General features: G+C 35.5%; 1 protein-coding gene across 7 annotated transcripts in view; it reads left to right on the forward strand.

Annotated features, from left to right (window-relative positions):
- The window catches only part of RFX3 (regulatory factor X3), a 296,992-nt gene that overhangs the window by 228,472 nt on the left and 48,200 nt on the right, over positions 1-20,320 (forward strand). For all 7 annotated transcript variants that reach the window (XM_057549444.1, XM_057549447.1, XM_057549448.1 and 4 more), the window contains 5 exons: positions 2,065-2,184; positions 13,286-13,407; positions 15,141-15,253; positions 19,611-19,726; positions 20,164-20,318. In XM_057549444.1, coding sequence (XP_057405427.1) covers positions 2,065-2,184; positions 13,286-13,407; positions 15,141-15,253; positions 19,611-19,726; positions 20,164-20,318 — 626 coding nt within the window. The remainder of the gene's footprint in view (positions 1-2,064; positions 2,185-13,285; positions 13,408-15,140; positions 15,254-19,610; positions 19,727-20,163; positions 20,319-20,320) is intronic.

The following is a 20,320-nucleotide window of genomic DNA, read 5'->3' on the forward strand; positions in this document are numbered from 1 at the left end:
ATTCAAACCTTGAAACACATCTTTAAAATAGAAAGGGACAAAATTGGGGTTGTTTGGGTTTGTGAATGAGTAGAATCCATACTCTATGCTCTATAAGTACATATTGCAATATTGCAGCTTTTTCTTTCTGATGTTCTTTACTTTCCCCTCTCACTATGTAACAATTGTGTCTCCTGTTCCTTTTAAAATTGTATGTAGTCTTTGTAATTAGAGATGGAAAACAAAGCCTAGAAGAATAAGGAGAAAAGAAATCCTAGGGAGAAAGTTTTAACAAATGCTGTGTTATGAAGCTAGCAGAACTCTAATGTAGAAAAACTGACAATGGTAGGGGTGAAGTGCCAGAGGTTCTTTCTACCATGGAAACTGTTTTAGTGTTCATTCTACTCCTAACCCAGGGAACAGAAAGAAAATCAGTATAAATCATGAGGCAAACCAACTCAGATTTTGTTTTTTTAAGCAAACCATATGTGAACTGTTATTTATCCATCAATAAAATTATCTGGTGATAATTAAAACCAGAACCAGACTTTTGCTCAAGTTTCTGGAGCTAAATAAAAGATAAGTAATATCACCATGTTTCTAAACAAAGGTAAATCAAAAGGTAGTTTTTGTTACATCCCATCTCCAAATTAAGTTTAAACAAAGAAGACCATGGAACATACTGATTTCCCCCAACCATCTTCAGTGCAATAGAAAGAACCACCTCTCCAACAGCCCATCCAAGATTCCAATTTATAGGAAACTGAAGAGAAACTAGATACTTCATGTATTTTGGGGTCTCACAAGAGAGATGTGATTTTACTTTGTATCTTTGTCATTGGCTACTCCCTCCTGTTCTCCAGTTTGTATGGGAGAACAGGGCTGATTGAGTTTCTGGTATTTTTTGTTTTTGTTTTTTGCTGTATTCTACAGTGGATCTTGGAGGCAAGATCTAATGTCTGCAAGTGGAAGGCATTAAGTTTTCATACTGGTTTATTTTGCTGAAACTATGTAGGTATTCAAATGCCCTATGTTTTTAAACTAACAATATTATTTATATAATAAGATTTTAATGTCTTTTCAAATATATGGGATTCATCTAATGTGTTCTTCAATCTTGGAAGTAAAATTCTGTTTTATTTTTATATAAAATATTGAATCCACACTCCACTTGCATTTCTTTTTGTAAATGAAAGAAAAAGTTGGAAAGAACACTGATGTCTTGCTATATATAGACTTGAGAAAAACTACTATTTTCTCTTTGCAAAAATTTACATGTTTAAAATGTTATTTTTGCAAGAATTTGCAAATTTCATTCAGAGTAAAACTTTGTCATTTCTAATAACAAATATGGTCTTTCTCATGAACATGAGGAAGTTGTGACATTTTTTATCTAGGTGGAAATTTGCCATTTTCACAGAGAAATTTCCCCATGTCTGTTGTGACACATCTTATTCAGTTTGAAAAACTGATATGAATCCACAAAAACAGAGACTAATAAAATATGTTTTGAAATCAATAGATTAAATGCCTGCTTCTTTTTAGGTTTCAAAATATTAAATAATAGACTTCACAACATCTTGTATCAATGAAGTTATCTTAATCATCCCTGCAGTAATAGAACTAGAAAAATACAGGACTTCTCCAAGACAGTAGAATTAAGATTTTTTTCTCTTTGTTCTGCATAACCCCTTGATAATAAATTCCTAGTTAGTGTGCAACCCTTTATCCTGTTAATGAATATCCTGTTAACCTAATCTTCTAAATTATAGTTAAAATATAAAGTTGAAAATAAAATGTAACTTAAATCGAGCAAATGGATTCTGACTAATATTTAAGCAAAAGTTTATGAGGAAAGATTTTTCTTAGGGCCTTGAATTGATTGATTCAGAATCTTATTTTGATTCTTCAAATGTAGCCACCATAAAAATATACAGATGTCCAGAACAGGTAAATCATAAATATATAACATTAATATTTTGCCTGTATCTAATTTTTCCAAATATGAAATTAAATGGACATCCTATATGAGTAATATTGACTTGACTGACTTTTTGTGTCTCTGTTTATTGTTCTTTTATGAAGAGGAAACTCCAAGTACCATTACTATGGGATTCGTGTCAAGCCAGATTCCCCTCTTAATCGTCTGCAAGAAGACATGCAGTATATGGCTATGAGACAACAACCCATGCAACAGAAACAAAGGTAGACTCTGGAATTATCATTGACATGTCAAAGCTATGTATTTCTTTAGATGTTCCATCTCCTTTTTTCTGAACAAGTAGAACAAATACCTAAGTGTGCAAGAATGTCACTATTGTTGATATGCTTTCACTACAGACAGTTCTCAAATATGATTTAGAATTTCATTCTATTTTCCAAATCTTTTAAAATTACTTATCAGACAGCGTGTTTGTCGCCTTTAAGTAAATGTGACATCCCAAACTATTCAGATAAGGAAACTAAACACAAACCGTAAGGAGCATCTGGAGAAATTTGTCAGTATTCATGAGCTTCTTACTTGTTAATCTGCATATCCTTCAGGTCATTCTTTTTGACAGTATAAATTCTTGCAGAATGTTTGGGACGTCTTACATTTTCTTTGACTCCAACTTTCCTAGATGTATAATTGTAGATATTAGAGCTGTAAGAGATCTTAAGCATTCATGAATGGATGGATGGATGAATGGATGGATGAATAGAATCATAGATCTTAGAATTGAAAAATACATCAGTCTAGTCTGGCCCCTCAGCCTTGTGGCAGTCAAAGCATGAAGACCCCTGTTTTTTCAGATAAATCCCAGAGAGGTTAAATGATTTGTACAAGCCCATAATGCTGCTACATAGCCAAGGGCCTTCTGTCTCATGTGACTTATATCACAGTTTGGAGTAAAGTGAAAAATCCTTCCCTCTTTACCAGTATAGCTCAACCATGACAGTAGCTACAGTTTTTCTTTTCAATTGAACATGCAAAATTAGGTAGGAGAAAGGAGGACTGCACCTGGTGCAGTTGGCCTAATCCATTGATCAGTCTCCCTAAGCCATTGATCTGGGATGGTGAGTCACCGTGGTGAGATCTCCTCCACATCATACTACCTTAATGAGAAGCCTTAGTTCCAAGTAGCTGCTGGAGAAAAAAGTATATCACGCCGTAGTCCTTTATCTATTTAGTCAGCAAGCACCAATTGAGTCTCTACCATGTGCTAGGCCCTGTGTGCAGAGATAAGACACAGTCCTAACCTTTGAGGAGTTAAGAAATTAGATGAGAAGGCACATGGGAATTTTTTTTTTAAGTAATGCAACCTAAGAAATGCTAAAACAAAGCTTTGATCAAGGAACTATTGGAGTACTTTGCTGAACTATTTCAGCAAAGTCTGGGAGAGGGAGGATTGGGAAGTTTCACAGAGAAAGTGCTATTTGAGTAGGGAATTAGAGGGATCAGAAAAAGAGAGGAACATTCAGGCAGAGGGAATAATGTAAACAAAATCACCACCGAGAGGTAAAGTCCATGACGTCTTTGGTGAATGCACTCTGATCTGGTGAGGTTGATATTGCAGGAGAAGAATTGAGAAGAAGATTGGGTACTTTAACGGGAGATGAGATTTTAAAAGTAGTTTGGATCATAGATGAAGGAATTTGGTTGTATATGAGGCTAATGAGTTTGTTCTTTGTGCTTAGATACTGTGCAAGTCTTCAAAGACTTGCTTCCAAGCAAAACAATGACACTTTCAAATTTTTTCTAGAGAGATTACTTTTTGATTTGGGGCAAGACATATTTAGTGGGAAGAGACTGGCAGTAAAGACACTTGTTAAGTGGATTTAACACAGTCATAATTTCTAGTGCGAGTATTCAAGACTGAAGAGTCAGTTCAAGATTGGCTATTATATAAATTATTATGTTTTCTCAAACTTATTTTTTAAATTGCTGATTCCTGTTTTTTGAGGTATAGTCAGTGAAATATACTAAGAAGAGCTCTGGGAAAAAAAAGCCATGAAACAGTCCCTTGTATAGTTGGAGACAGAGTTTGTGTGAAGTGGAATAAACTGTTGTTGTTGTGAGTTACCATTATTGTTTCCACCTGTTAGTGGCAATACCATAGCTTTTACTTTCTGGTGTGGTCTCTGCGCTCATGCATAGCAGCACTACACATTAGAGATGTTGGTGCAATAAAGAAAAAAAGATTAATTCAAAAATAATATATACTCAAACTTAAATATGAACAATACCTTGGTAAATTGCACCCAAGACTGCCGAAACTTACTTCGTCCAGTGATTTCACTGCAAAGAATCCTAGCAAGTTTTCATGGAAATGGAAGCCTTCAAGGGACATTCTTTATACAAAGCCTGGGTTAGGTAAGCAAGACCAAGGAATTACAAAGGTCTCCTTATGAAACAAATTTCAGAGCTATAAAGATTAATGAGCCATGAAAACCCTGCAATATAAGTATAGTAATTATTGCTTTTAGAATTAGACATAATATGGGGCTTCCCTGGTGGCGCAGTGGTTGAGAGTCTGCCTGCCAATGCAGGGGACACGGGTTCGGGCCCTGGTCTGGGAGGATCCCGCGTGCCGCGGAGCAGCTGGGCCCGTGAGCCACAATTGCTGAGCCTGTGCGTCTGGAGCCTGTGCTCCACAGCGAGGGAGGCCGCGACGGTGAGAGGCCCGTGCACCGCGATGAAGAGTGGCCCCCACTTGCTGCAACTAGAGAAAGCCCTCGCACAGAAACGAAGACCCAACACAGCCATAAATAAAATAAAAAATAAAAATAAAAAAAAAAATTAGAATTAGACATAATATGGTTGTATTTAAGAAGTGATATAAAATTCTCAGTAATATTCATAAATTGTACCAACTTTAGTTTCTTATAGTGTTTGCTTTCTTATGAAATAAGAATGTTAGAGAACCAAAGAAGTACTGAAACTTCCTTTAATTTGTTGTTGTTGTTTTTTAATGGTACAAGTTTTGGATTATGGACAGTTGCTCTTGGAATGGTGTCTTGGATAACTGCTTGCATTGTTAGTGTTATCAACTTCACCAACCCCTCACTGGGATTAGGACAGAGGGAGGTTTCTGTTGTCTCTCTGAAGGATTATATCCCTGGCAACATTGATAGGCCTTAAGTGAAGCCAGTTACCGCATTTAGAGGAAACACTTGGACAGGAGAGGAAAAGTGTCTCTTCCTGATTCTGGATGCAAGGGTTAAGAGTATTTGTTGAAAACAATGAAAAAGGGACTTATTGTACTGTTTGTTTTATGGCTTATAAAATAAGGTGATTCCAAAACTCAAATGATTCTACTGAATATATTAAATTTCACATAAGAAGAGACTGCCATTCTCCTGTTAAAGTACAAGTGACATTTGAAAGGTTTAAAATATTTTATACTAGTATTTAATATTTTGGAATATTCAAATTGTTTAAATGCCTGAAGGTTTTTTGTATGCATCTATATGTGCACATCTTCCATAGTATAAACGTACATGCTTCACCTGTTCCTATAGTAAGAAAATTCAATTATATGCAGTGATTATTTTATCAAATAAAAATTTGTACATTTTTTCTGATAAGTTTGGAATCATTGTAGTTGTAGCATTAATGATGGTTATTGTTTTGCATAGCTTTATAATTTTTAGAGCTCCTTTACATATGATATCTCATTTGAAGCTTTGATAGGGTAGTAGAGGAAATTTCCCCTTATCTACAAATCAGATTCCCAGCAACACCACCATATGGGAACATAACCATGAGTCTGGAAATAAATGGAAACAGCTTCTGACTGTAAAACAGATGTCACAGAGCCCTTAGTTTAGCTTAATTGAAAAGATGAAGCCATCCTCAAGTCATTTACCTAAAATAAAGGAGCAGATTAGAGCCCACTTGATTCATAGGCAATCATGAGATATAACAGCTGACAAGAGGAAATATAAGTAGACAAGGGTCTTCGATTCACTTTTGGGTTACTCAACTCAGCAGTCTGTACACATTCATTGGAGGGACACATAGACCTAGGCATTCCAGTAGGCCCTTTAAGTATCCCTATAGTGGCTAAAATCTAGTCTAACACAGTGTAATAACTATTTGGCATGTTGATGACATTATAGGTAATCAAGAAGAGGTTAACTACCCTGGTTAAGGAAACAGGAGAATGTGTAATAGTTGGTTTCTTTTAATACCTTCTGTTGAAAATATTTCATGTGAAAATAACTTCTGCACTTAAATGAGGTAGTCTTCAGTTTTCAAGGAAATTCACTCATGGACTAATTTGCTTACCCTAATTTAGACAATAAATAAATTAGGTTATTATAGAGCAAAAAGGAGATAAGTAATTTTCAGCTTTACAAACTAAGTAAAAATGTTTGCTGCAGTTTATTTCTAATATTTAAAAGAAGCACTCAGAGAGTGTTGGCCCATGTATGTCAGCTATTCTTCCAAATCCTAGTAGCAAAAGTGGTGGAATAGAGCCAAGTGTGTTTGACAATGTGCTTGGCTGTGTTTGATCCCAGTAGCCATTCTCAAAGTATTAAACTGCATATATCATTCCTTCAACAAATACATAACAATCAATGGTTGCATATAGAATATGTCCATCACATCTAAAAGAGAATTCACAGAATCATAGAAAGTTAGAGCTGGAAGGGAGAGGTCACCTAGCGCACCTCATCCTCTTGATGAGAAAACTGAAGTCCATAAAGGATAGATAATGTATCCACGATCATATAGAAACCAGGACAAGAACCCAGTCCTCTTGTCTTTGTTCTTATAAGAATTCCATCCTTGAAGAGGTAATATAACCCAAAGAGAAACGTGCACATGTAATAAAATTTAAGGGGAAAATCACACTTGAGTATGTCCTAAATAAGTGAGGAAATGTGCCACTTTCTGCCTCTGTGAATGGTGTTTTCATAGGAATTGGATTCTGTGAAAGAGGAAATCTTTGTGGCACTGAGGAGAGGAAAATAGAGGCCAATTGGAAAGATGTGACAGCAAGGCTAGTTGGCTGTAGACAGATGTGAAAGCATGCGTGTTCCTAAGGAGGGAGGACAAGAACCTTTGTCATTTGAAGACCTTTCTTAATATAGTTTCATAGATTAGTGGAATGAACCTTATATTTAAAGGTGGGAAATAGGGATTTGAATACAGGCTGCTTTGGCACTTCAGTGTGTGTGACTGAACTTCACTGAACCTCAGTTTCTTCATCTGCAAAATGGAAATAATAATAGACTACCTCAAAGATTATTTTGAAGTTCAAGTGGAAAAAAGTATATAAAGGGCTTTATAACTGGAAATATCCAAGTGATAGGATAAAATAATAATTATTATCATTATTATACTATATGCACTAGAGAAAATATTTCTTTAGAAAGTATTTCTTTAAGAATAAGGCTGTTTTGGAGAAGAATGAAGCCTGGCAATTGGGCAAGTTTGGCTTCCATTTCTTTATACCTCCAGGCCTGTGGTTTCCAACTGTGATTGATGTTAATAGTTAACAATTCCTCTCCTGGCCATAAATTCCCTGGGGTCATTACAGAGATAAGCATCTAGGGCTGGTAAATTGCTCTGAGGCAGCTGAGGGTGGCAGGAAGGCAGGAGTCTTTAGTGGGAGGATGATCAGGTATCTGCATTTGGCTTTTAGGAGACAAACAAGGAATCTTGGCACTGAGGTATTTGATGTTCACTGCCACTGCGGCAAGTCCTTGCTGTAAATATATTTTCCATTAAAGATGGGAGAATCATAAATAATCACATTCAGTAATTATTAAGTATAGTCATTCATGTAAAGTTTGTTAATACTAACAGTCACCACTTATCCTTCTGATGAACATTTATTGAACTTGTAAATTGTTCATCAATAAGCACTTTATGTGCAAGATCTCATTTGGCAACTATATCATTATCTACTGTTAAGGAAACTGAAGCTCATTTAATTTTACTGTATGCAAGAAGCTCACTAATTTATTTTTTCCTAGATAGAGCTTCAGATGCCCTTTTTCATTTTTGTTGCTGTCTTGACATCAGGTGGAGTCAGGTTGTCATTCTCCAAATAAAGGAAGAGTGGGAGCATTCCTGTAGGATCAGTTTAACAGAAAGGACCAGCTGTAGATAAAAGAAGTATCCTAAAGGTGTCATACATATTTGTAGCAAGAATATATCAGGTCTATACAGTTAACCCTAAATTACCTACGCTAGGAGAACTCAATGAAATTCATGAGATAAGGGAACCTTATTTACCTCTTTCAACATTGCATTTTCAGCACCTAGGAGAGCAGTGAGCACATTGTCATTTGTGAAATGAATGAATGATCCATAGACTTTTATTTCAGGCAGCAGCTTCAACCTCTTCCCTTCCCTACCTCTCCCACATTTCCTACTAAAACTGATGCAATTAATACAAATACCCCCATTTGAGTTGAATTTTTCCTCCTATCCTTTCCCAATTATAGATGTAGAGCTAATGACAAGACAAATACTATGAGAGCCACCAACCAGGATTGAAGAGATGTAATAACTATCATTAACCAGCAGGGTTGATGTTAGAAGTTGTTTAGATATAGAAGTATTCAGTGTGTCATCAAGGAGTTCATTACTATTCTGAAAAGATGGCACTCAACATTATTTTCTTCTGATCTGTTCATGTTTATATCATTTAGTTCATTTCAGACCTCAAATCATCTACAAATTTTCTGGGACAATTTTTCCAAAGAGAATCTCAAGATTCCAGCAGAAAATTTTAGCCTTTTGTCCTGATTGTCATGCAAATCAAATGATTGTGTACCTTCTAGACTTATAAACATAATAATGACTCTAAATGCCTATACAACTCAGATTTTGCATCCTTCATGTGCATTTTTCACCTGATTCAAAGGTCGTTTTCCAAATGTTTCATTTAGTCTGTTGAAAATCCTTCCACCTGGTACTGTTAGTTGAATGTGATGGTAACTATATACCATTCTTTGCCTTCCATTGGACTCCTTCAGTGTCTTTATGTGTGAGATTATTGACAGAATTAGATATTATTTTACAGTAGAGTTACAGCTGTCCAAGTTCTAAATAACAGCTATAACTAACCCCATGGGGGAAGATTCCTAATAATTTTCCAAGTTCTTGTGTTAGTGACAGGTTTCAGGCATACGCTCAGCTATTAAAGTATTAGAGTTTCTTTGATTTCTTAATCATTAACAACTTTAGCTTTGATTGCCCAGGGAGTTGCAAGCTGTTAAAATTATCATTTGCCTCTTACTAATTTTGAAACCAAGAGCTGTTTCTTCATTTGATGTAGTACAGGTCTTTCTCAGAGCGCACACAGCTCAAGAGCACTAAGAATCTACTATAAGAAAACCTATTCTAAAACAATGAATTTGTAAAATAAATGGGCATAAAAGCAGAGAATTATTAAATACTGAAGAGTTCAGTTTTTTAAAAGATTCGACAAAGAATTTTTTTCAGTAGAAAACATATCTTTTTTTTACAATTTAGTATTTAAATAGTGATTATTTTCTGTTAAAAAAGAGAGAGAGATAGGAAATCTGAAAGCTGTGTTTCAACGTTAAAAAGTCACTTGAAATTCAATCAGAGTTAAGATAATGTTGGATTATCATGTAAGTCAATGGAATATTAAAAAACATCCTGGAAAAATTCTATTTATACACAGCCTTTTCAAAGTCATACCCCTACAATACTTTACCCATAGTAAATACTCAATAAATATTTGTTAAATAGATTTGCTATATGTTAAGATCAATTGATGGTGTGATAAAATGAAATGTTACCTTGAGCATTCATTCATACATTCACTCATTCATCCACCATCCATTCAGAGATAGTTATTTACATTCCAAATGTAGTTTATTGAAAAATTGAGAAATGATGACTTATTTTATGAAAAATGACTTTTCTCTAATGTTATAATTGTATTTCTACAACATTGGGCTGAAGGAATTTATTATTGGTCTGAGAAGCTCCTGTGGTCTAGTTCTGTGCAGGCTACTTAAGTAGTACATGAGAAGCTAGTTAAAATAATAAATTCCAAATCCCCATTCTCAAAGATTTTGTTCAGTAGATCTAGGGTGAGCCTAGCATTTGAATTTTTTTTTTGAAAGCTACCCAGATACTGATATACAATTAGGTTGCAAAACCTAATATAATATCATCTAGAACTGTTTCTTCCAAAAGAGTCAGTTACCACAATTATTTGCTTAGCTTATTTATAATGTGCCTGTTCAACTTCCTGTTAAACTCCCTCCTTCTCTGGGAAGCCCCAGCCCTCTGAGGTGATGGGAGGGATAGGATGTTTTCCTTAGACAGGACATCAGGAAAAGGAACATCTAGCTTTCCTCAGTTCAGTATTTCTAATTTCTGGTGATTCCTTCTAAGTATCAATACAGTGCCAGGCAATACACTGTGAATATGCCACTACTTAAAGCAGGAAAAGCAAAAGTCAACACTACCTGGAAGCTCTCTCATACTTATAGGCCCACACTAATACTGTTCTTTATATGAGCCCTATCCCTGCCCTTTCTGATGTCATTCTTTATGTCACAAAGCCCTCCCAAACTTGTCTTCACACCTTTCTCTAAAGAGATAGAATGGAAGGTTCTGGCTTATAGAGGTCCTATTCTTGCTAACCCAGGCAAGCAAGAATGGATACACATAGTGCATCTTCGCCCAATCCATTCAATCTACCTTTCACTTTGTGACCCTTACTCTGCGCTTAGAATTAGACCTCTCATTTTACAATTCTGACTGTATTTTCTTTTTTTCTTTTTTCTTCACCTCTCCTAAGTAAGATTTGTTCTTAAGTACTGACCTGTACAGTTTCTCCAGAATTAATCAACTTATTTCCTTTTTGTCTACAAGCTAATCTTGATGTATTTTCCATCTCCTGTGTAATAGAATGTACCTCTAATCAGTCCTTCCCACTCAATATCATTATTATTAAGCATAATCATACATTAATTTTAATGTATTGTGACTTTGAGTGCTTATTAAAAAAATCTCTTTCTCGTTTGGAACTGCTGCTGTCTACATCTTTCTAAGGAAGCAGATAATTTTGCTTGCAGACTACAGGCTTGCTAAGCACTATGTGCAAGTAGATAGTGACATAGCATCTGTAAGATGTCTATATGTCAGTCTAAGATGAATATATGTCATATCCTTTTACGGTCCTTGATACTTGTGCCTATTAAACATCTGTAGTATATTAGACGCTGTGCAGGATAAAGCATAGCTGGGCAAAGTCTAATAATTACCATCTCATCCTATACTGAAAGTTAGTATAATTGAAGACTATAGGAAATACTTCCATTTTTCTCTTTTCCAGAGTAAATAATTCAAATCCCTTTAACCACATTTGTTTATTAACTCCATGAACCCCAAACTCCATTAACGTAAATGAAGAAACATGTTTAAACAATTTTAGCCTATTTTATTAGAGATATAAAACTTCACAGCTGAAAAAGGGAGGCTAAAATCAAATGAAACCTGGAATGGATCAATGAGGACAAAAGCGTCCCTAAATACATTCCCTAAAGATAAAATCACTCAAGTCTTCTAGAACAGAATGGTTAGCAACTGCTGCCCCACACAAGTACCCCAAGTTCTTGCCTCACAAAGGATTTTTTTTTTTTTTTGCCTCTCTAAGATGATTCTTTAAGGAGGAAAACAAAATCAGAAAAACATTCAATTTTTTATAAATGGCACTTCTAGCACATCACAATACTAACCCTTGTGTTATCTCTTGGTGCGGCCCCAATTGAAGAGTACTTCCAGATTTTTTTTCCATTAATGAAAAGAATAGGTTTGAGGTCTTTTATATCATTAGAAAATAACAACCAACATTTTGGTGGTACAGGGTCATCACTAAAATGATAACAAGAATGAGTGTGCTGTACCCTTTTTTCACCCTGTTCATCTTCTGACTTTATTTTTGCTTTTCATATAGTCCTTTGTGAGATGCTATCACATAAGAAATACATGTAAATGTCATTGTGAGTGACTTTGCAGTTTTTCGTGGAAATTTCATTTATCTAAGTCATAATTAATAACATTCAAGATGGAATCATTTCCTAAGGCAACCTCAACGTTAGTTCGTGCAGTGTTTCACCAGGTCCGTTCATTTCCTGTCTGTGGTCAGAGTGCAGGCATCTTTGAGTGTATCTTGTTCATGTAGTGGGGACATTGTTACTCACAGTAACTTCATATTAATGATACAGTTAATTTATGGTATCAGTGTACGAGTCAAGTATCTGGGTGGTGAGAATATTAGGTGGTTCTGTTTATAAATATAATTAGAAATGGGAAAAAATGGAAGGACAAACAACATAAAGTGCATGATGATATCTCTAGGTAATAAGCTCATTGTAGATTTTAACTTTTTCTTGCGTTTATCTGTTTTTTTAAATTTCTAAAATGAAGAAAAATATATGAAATCTTAGAGAAAGAAGAAATTATAGTTGCTGCTTATTTCTTACTTTGTATTTGCTTATCCTAGGAGACTTACCTATGCATTTTTTGTATGTGGTATTTCTCTCCCAAGCAGTCTTTCCTTCTTGCCCATGCTGCTGAAGCATCTTTTCTCTATTTTAGCAGTATGGAAAGTTCATGAGTTTGTATAACGAGGACCTAAATATAAATACATAATTGTAGCTGACTTTGATTCTTTTTATTTTTTAAATTTGATAACCTAGGTTTGTAGATGGATTTTTGCGTGCATTTTGCTGCAAGCTGATGCTTATGGTCTTTGTATTTGCAGATGTGGACAGGAGTCAGAGGAGATGAATGTGTTGCTATGCATGGGAGGCTTTAGGTGATATGAAAAACAGTATGGTAGAATTTGTAGGCTGAATCATATTTTGGAGATATTAATTAAATGAAAGCCATTCATTAACATTTCTCAGGCCCAATGTCCTAGATCCTAATTCAGATTAACATCCCAATGTATTTAACATGTTTCTCCCTTGATCCATTGGCCATTAAAAGTTATGTTCAAACTGTGTATTAAAACTATAATCGTGGACATCTTTGCTACTGCTGTCCAAAGAAATACCTCCTAACACTTTCATTCTTAGCTAAATTTCTGAATTTTTGAAAATGGGTCCCCTTCCTGAGCCCCTCCCCTTCTTTTTCCTTTTTACAATTTCAAAAATTTCTTCATCCTAACTTTATGAGACTGTCAAGGAAGAAAATCTTACAACTATCATAAGACATTAAAGAAGACAGAACAAAATTGAATGCCTTGGGAGTTTTGTGTAGTACAAAAAAGCAAGGAATAATTTGGTTTATTTGTTTCTTCCCATCTAATATTTTTAGGTACAAGCCTATGCAGAAAGTGGATGGGGTTGCAGATGGTTTCACAGGAAGTGGTCAACAGACAGGCACATCTGTTGAGCAAACTGTAATTGCCCAAAGTCAACATCATCAACAGTTTTTAGGTATGTTAAGGTGTAATGCATATTAGTTGCTATCAGGATTTTGAAAACAAGAGAACAACGGCAGTGTTTTCTCCAAGTACAATGTCTATTACAGATGTTAATTACATAGTTTTTTTTGTGTGCTGAAACTATGCACATTATATGATAGTTCTAGTTCATTTCTACTTTTTCGTAGAAAAAGAGCTTATTTTTAAAAATCTCAAGCTATGTAGAACTTTTAAATGCATATGAATTAAAAGCTCATTTCTATGAAATTGTTTTCCAGAATTTGTATTAATTGGGCATTTATGATCAAAATTGTGTGGTAGTTTCAGTAGTAACTTGAAGTGCCAAAAAGAATTCTCATTTCCTGCGTATAAAGTTGCATATGCATATAGTCTCAGATTAGAAAAAATTATTATAAACTTTTAAAAAGTAATTTATTCTTTTAAATTGATCACAGTATTTCCTACTTTTGTAATTTTATAGATGGTATACATGTTTCTTGTTATTTAAAGAGTTAAGGAAGTGGAACTTGAACATTTTGCATATTCCTGTCATAGCTAAAGGTGCAAAAATGGCACTTTAATTGACAGCTCTTCTAGAGATGAACATGCATAGTTTCGGTACAACAGATCAAGATAAGTAGAAGCTCTCAGAGAGTGCGTGTGTGTATGTGTCTGTGTGTGTGTATATGTGTCTATGTGCACTTTCTGACAAAGACAACTGAAATGTACTCTGGGGTCAGAAGGGCTACTGAAGTTGAAAGCATTATGGCAGCATTCCCAAGCTAGAGTCCTCAAGTATATTCTTGTAGACCCTTGAGCTCTCAGCAAGAATCTTTATGTTTTTTATTTTGTGTCCTTATTTCAATTATAATCTTAAAAAAAAGTAAAAGCATATTCTGGATTACCTGGAAGACTAGAACGAATGCTGTTCTGCAATTTTAGTTTCCGCATTTGTATTTGAATTTATCGTAAGGTTGGCACCAAAGTGTATTACATTAATTGTCCAGAACCAATGAGAAAAGAACAGAGAGAGACTTACTATGTAAATTGCTCCTTCATGCCAAGGGAAGGCTAAATGATGTCCCAGTGCTCCGTGTATAGGAAAGTTTCACAGCTCATTTGAATATAGAAGCATAATGGGAGAACCAGCCATCATGAAGTATGTGTTGGTATAGGGCTATCAAACTCAAAAGATCCTGCGCTGCAGCAGTCAATACCATATTCATGTTGCAAGAGGTAATTTAGTTACAGGACAACAGCATCATCTATCATATCAAATTAATGTTGTTAAGTTTAATGTTATTTTTTTAGGTTTCTTTGTACTTATTTTGTAGGTCTTTTAGTTTATGACTATATGAGAGGTATAAGCATAATAAGTTTAAAGCTAGATTTATTTTTATATACCTAAGTAATATAATGATAAAAATAACTAAAATTGATACTGGCCAGCTCAAGGTATTTTTCTTATCATAGGGGTCCTATATTGAGAGACACTGAGATATGTTATTTCCAATATAATCATAGTGAAAATTCAGTTTCTCCAAAATTTTAAAAGTATCCTCTCTATTCTTTTGTGCTGCTGCTGCTAAGTTTTGTTTATAAAATACTAATATGAAAAGTCCTTGCTTTTTGGACCGCTGACCTTTAAATTTTTTTCCTTTTTAGTCTTCTTAAATTTGCCCTCATTAATCTGTAATTGGCACCATCCACAATAACTGTTTTTCTGTTGTGTTGTCATGGTAACAGATGCATCTCGAGCACTTCCAGAGTTTGGAGAAGTTGAAATCTCTTCTCTGCCAGATGGTACTACCTTTGAGGATATCAAGTCACTGCAGAGTCTTTATCGAGAGCACTGTGAGGTAAGTCTTTTCAAACATAGTCGGACACGTGCTAGGTTTTGCCAGGCAACTTGCTAAAGCAAAATAGTCAAACATATTCCTAGAGGACAGATAAAGGTACTTCATATTTCTTTGAGCACTAATAAATTATCTTTTTTTCATGTCTCAGGGAGAATAAATTTTACTTTCCATCTTCTTAGCCTATTCTAATACGAATCCTTTGATGAAGCAATTCCACTTCTAGGTACTCATTCTAGAAAAATGCTTACATGTAGGGGAAGAGATAAGTGTACGGGGAACTTGTTGCATTATGGTTTTTAATGAAAAAGATTGCTTATAACTTCAATATCTAACAGGGAACTGAATAAATAAAATATGGTATGATCTATAGAGTAGAATGCTATGCAGCCATTAAAAAGAACAGGCAACTCTAAATGTACTTTTTGGAACAAGCTCCAGGATTTATTTTTAAGGGAAAAAGCAAGATGTAAAACAGCGAGTATAATATACTATCATTTGAGTGAAAAAGAACCTGTTATATACATCTCTCCAGAAGAAAGAACAAAATATTAATGCTGGTTGCCTTTGGGAACAAAACTTAGTGACTGGGAGTCAGGGGAAAGAGACTTCATTTTTCAATATGCTCTTTTTACCTTTTGAATTTTACACCATAAGTGTGTATTTCTATCAAAACTATTTTCTAGAAATGTTTTATAAAGCACTTTAGGTGTTCCTTCCAGGGGTCATTGAGGCTCTAGTTTTGTTTTGTTTTCATGGTTAATTGAGTTTTCTCTTAGTGTTTTCCATCCCTACTCCTACTCCCTTTCTGAGTATCCTATATCAAAATTGGCTACACTGTCTCCAGGAGGTGAACTCTCTCCAAGCCCGCGTGTACCTGCAGCTCACCTGGTAGAAAGAAGATAACAGATTGCAATAAGAGTCTTCTAAAGTACCCCTCCTTTTGAAAGAGGAACTGCTTAGAACTTAAGTAGCTTTATTCCAGGGCTATTTATGATCTACTTAGAAGTAAAAGATAATCCTTGGGCAGTCCTCCTGACTGCTGATGATGCAGTATGCAGTGAGAAGTCTCAGCTCATAACATTCACAGATTTTTGTTCCCACTCCAGAAATAAGAACTGCTTGAGTGAATCTGAGTACTTGTCAAGGGTGCTAGATTATTAACAACCAAGGGCAAGTTCTCTCTTTATTAACAAACTGTGTGCCAGAAGTGTTCTTCAACATGTCCTGCCAGTTTGTTGTTCCCAGCATTTCTTGTTATGATGAAAAACACTATCTTTTTCTCGTTGACTGCTTTTCCCAATATTAGAGAATTTCTGGATGATCCTTACCTATCTAGAAAAAAATTTCTTTCTTTCTTTCTGCATGAATATCATGTATATTCAATGAAGATTTACATAAAGATTCTCTAATCAGTTTCTCATTTCTCTGTGTTCAGGTGAAACTTGCTTCAAGCAACCCCGCCTACACAAATATAATTTGGATTGTTTTAAGTTTCTCATATTTATTCAAAATATAACTTGGAGCATGTTTATTTACATTACTAAAGAATATACATTAAAATTAATCTAGGAGGGTGGGAGGGAGGGAGATGCAAGAGGGAAGAGAGATGGGAACATATGTATATGTATAACTGATTCACTTTGTTATAAAGCAGAAACTAACACACCATTGTAAAGCAATTATACTTCAATAAAGATGTTTAAAAAAAATTAATCTAAATGAAAAATTCCCCCAATAAGGTGAAAATATTCTTTGAATTACAAAATTTTCATTAATTGTCAGGAATACTCTATATGAAGAGATATGAACATATATAGTAATTAATCTGCATGGGAAATGGCAGTTCATAAAATGATCCTCATTTATTTCAGAGTTACCAGTGTTCATGCCATCTCTCATGGGGCATAAAGACATATATGAAAAGGAAGAATTCTAATTATTTTTTCCTGTCACACTTCCAAACTTTTCAAGGACAGGTGCCTGAGTCTCGGATCCAGTCCTGTAAATGGTTGTTTGCCCTAAGCCAGTGGAATACGGATTATTTTAAACTATATTTGGCATACATTTTAGTTTGAACATATTTAAAAGTGGGTGGACAAATGATAAAATGTTTTATTCATTTGTAAAACTGACTAAATGTGGCTGATATGAATGTCCTTTTCAGAAGAATTATTTGAGATTATTTCATTTGAAGAGATACTTAATTTAAGCTGCACTGAATTTGTTACTTGCCTTATTTTATTTCATATTTCCTATAATCTATGTTTTTAAGAAAGATTAATATACCCATTTTGGCAGTTATTTGGAATTCGCACAGTTGGCTTATCAAAGATATTTTGGAAGTATCACTAGTTATGTAAGGAACAAATATAATTTTCTACACAAGATGCTCTGACAGTCATTTTTTTCTTTTAATATATGCATAGTGTTCTTACAGCAATCTCATAGCTAGAAATATGTAAGGTATTGTATCAGATATTACTAATTGCTTCATTAATAGACATCTCTCGGAATGTGCCTAAACTACATTTGGGAAAGCAGCTATAATAATTTGCCTCCTGAGAAGGTTTTGGGTTTTGCCTGGGAGCAAGGACATCTGGATGCCTTTCCTCCCAGGGCTTGCTTTTGTGTTTTTATTGTTGCTGATATTAAAGGGTGGGGAGCATGTTAACTAATTAGTCCCCTTCCCTCCATTTTCATTTTCCAACTACTTGCAACATTTCCTACTAGCTCCCAGAACATGCCCCCAAACAGATTTTGCTTAATACTTGAATTGGTCTCAGAGTGTTTTTGTATAGAACATCAATTATTCTCTGTATCATGCACAGGGCCAGATCTACACGGGTAGCACAGTCTTCAGAATTACAAAGTTGCAGTTTCCTCTTTCTGCCTTAAATGTTCAGACTAATTCTCTCGATTGCCCCTTGTTGTCTCTTAGCTTCTATGAATTTTGCAGATCTTGAAGGGGCTGTTTTATGTGTTTTTGTTCTCAATGCTGATGACATCAAACACGTTATACTGAGGACTTGTCTTTTGTACTGAAAATAATCACAGAATCACATGATCTTTGTACAAACAAGTTTTGGTTTTATGACTGCTTTTTTTTTTTTTAATTTAGCAGTGTGGATTTTTTTCCCCTAATATTTATTTATTTATTTATTTATTTATTTATTTATTTATTTATTTATGGCTGTGTTGGGTCTTCGTTTCTGTGCAAGGGCTTTCTCTAGTTGCGGCGAGTGGTGGCCACTCTTCATCGCGGTGCACGGGCCTCTCACTATCGCGGCCTCTCTTGTTGCGGAGCACAGGCTCCAGACGCGCAGGCTCAGTAGTTGTGGCTCACGGGCCTAGTTGCTCTGCGGCATGTGGGATCTTCCCAGACCAGGGCTCGAACCTGTGTCCCCTGCATTGACAGGCAGATTCTCAACCACTGCGCCAGCAGGGAAGCCCATGACTGCTTTTTATCTGAAGGCGAATTTGCAGACTAATTGCAATGGCAGGGTGAAATTAAATATGATCATCAAAAGTTAATGAAAGTGGCAAATTTTAGCATCATCAAAAAAAAAAATGTCCTTGATGCAGCTGGAGATCTAAGACATAAAATTAAGAAGGAGGAGGTGAGGGCCCCCACCCCCAAGGTTAGAAAAGGGGCTAGTCTTATAGCTTCTCTCTAAAGGGTGTATGCAGAGAGAAGATTGAATGTAAGCCATTCTGTGACCACAGAGAAGTGTGTGCTGTGCTTTTCTTCTGCCAAGACAGGCACTACCCTCTGGAGGTCAGCCTGACTCTGTAGTTTCTGCCCCCAGCCTCTGCTTGGCTAGGAACACTCCAGAACCCATGGTCAGCAGCCCTAACCACAGCTGATTTAGCCCTAACTCCATCTGCCATACACAAGCACCTCCATACCCTTCTCTTCTGCTTTTTTTTTTTTATGGCTAGTGGACACAGCTAGTCCAGTAAAGACTGATGTGAATTGAATGTATGTTCTATGTCCCTGTGGATCTGAGAATAGTAAGGGAACCAGGGAAGTAGTGGGTTAAGGAATGAAAGAAAAGTTAGGGAAGCAAGCGTGAAAATGGAGAGAAAAGAGAGGAAAAAGTAAGGGTGGGATGTGAGGTCATTCTGGGAGGAATACAAGTTACCCTGCTTAATCATTTAAGAGTTATTTCCCCCCTTTTTTCCCTAGCTAATCTCTTTTGTTTTCCCATTTCCATTGGCAAAATTTAGTCCAGTTTCACCATATTAATTTATGAACCCAAAAGTATCTTTACATTTAAGTCTTGTTACAGTATGTACTCCTCACACATCCCCATAAGAAATTTTGTAAGGTAATATCAATAACCATTTTGTTTTTTAGGCAATATTGGACGTTGTTGTGAATCTTCAGTTTAGCCTGATAGAAAAATTGTGGCAAACATTCTGGCGCTATTCTCCCTCTACTCCAACTGACGGCACTACCATTACTGAATCAAGGTCAGAATCAATATGCTTTTCCAATTCATTTTCATGGCTGAGTAGATGTCACAGCTAACAAATTAGAGATATGTATACCAGTTGTGAACCTTACCTGATAACATTAATTGACTAGATTGAAATAAACCACAAACTACTCTTTTGAGGTTTCAGCGTGTGTCTTATAGCTCCCATTTATATTGATTTGGGGGACTGCAGTAGAACTATTTCATCCTCATGGAATTAGTATCATATCTGCCTTTCATACCGTCAGAAAGTATTAACGTGCATAGGCAGCTCTGGGGGAGTGTTATATATATCCAGCCGTGTGGCACCAGGGCAATGGTGGTATAGTTCTAACCTCAGTAATATTTGATAAACTAAAACTATTTTTAAAGTCCATTTTCTTTTTTATCCTCATTTGCCATCTATTCATTTGCTACATTTATTCACACCAGCAATCTGAGTGAAATAGAAAGTCGACTTCCGAAAGCAAAGCTGATAACTCTGTGCAAACATGAGTCTATCCTGAAATGGATGTGTAACTGTGACCATGGGATGTACCAGGCTTTGGTGGAGATTCTCATCCCCGACGTCCTTAGACCTATTCCTAGT

Source organism: Balaenoptera acutorostrata, chromosome 6, assembly GCF_949987535.1.
Source record: "Balaenoptera acutorostrata chromosome 6, mBalAcu1.1, whole genome shotgun sequence".
Lineage (NCBI taxonomy): Eukaryota > Metazoa > Chordata > Mammalia > Artiodactyla > Balaenopteridae > Balaenoptera > Balaenoptera acutorostrata.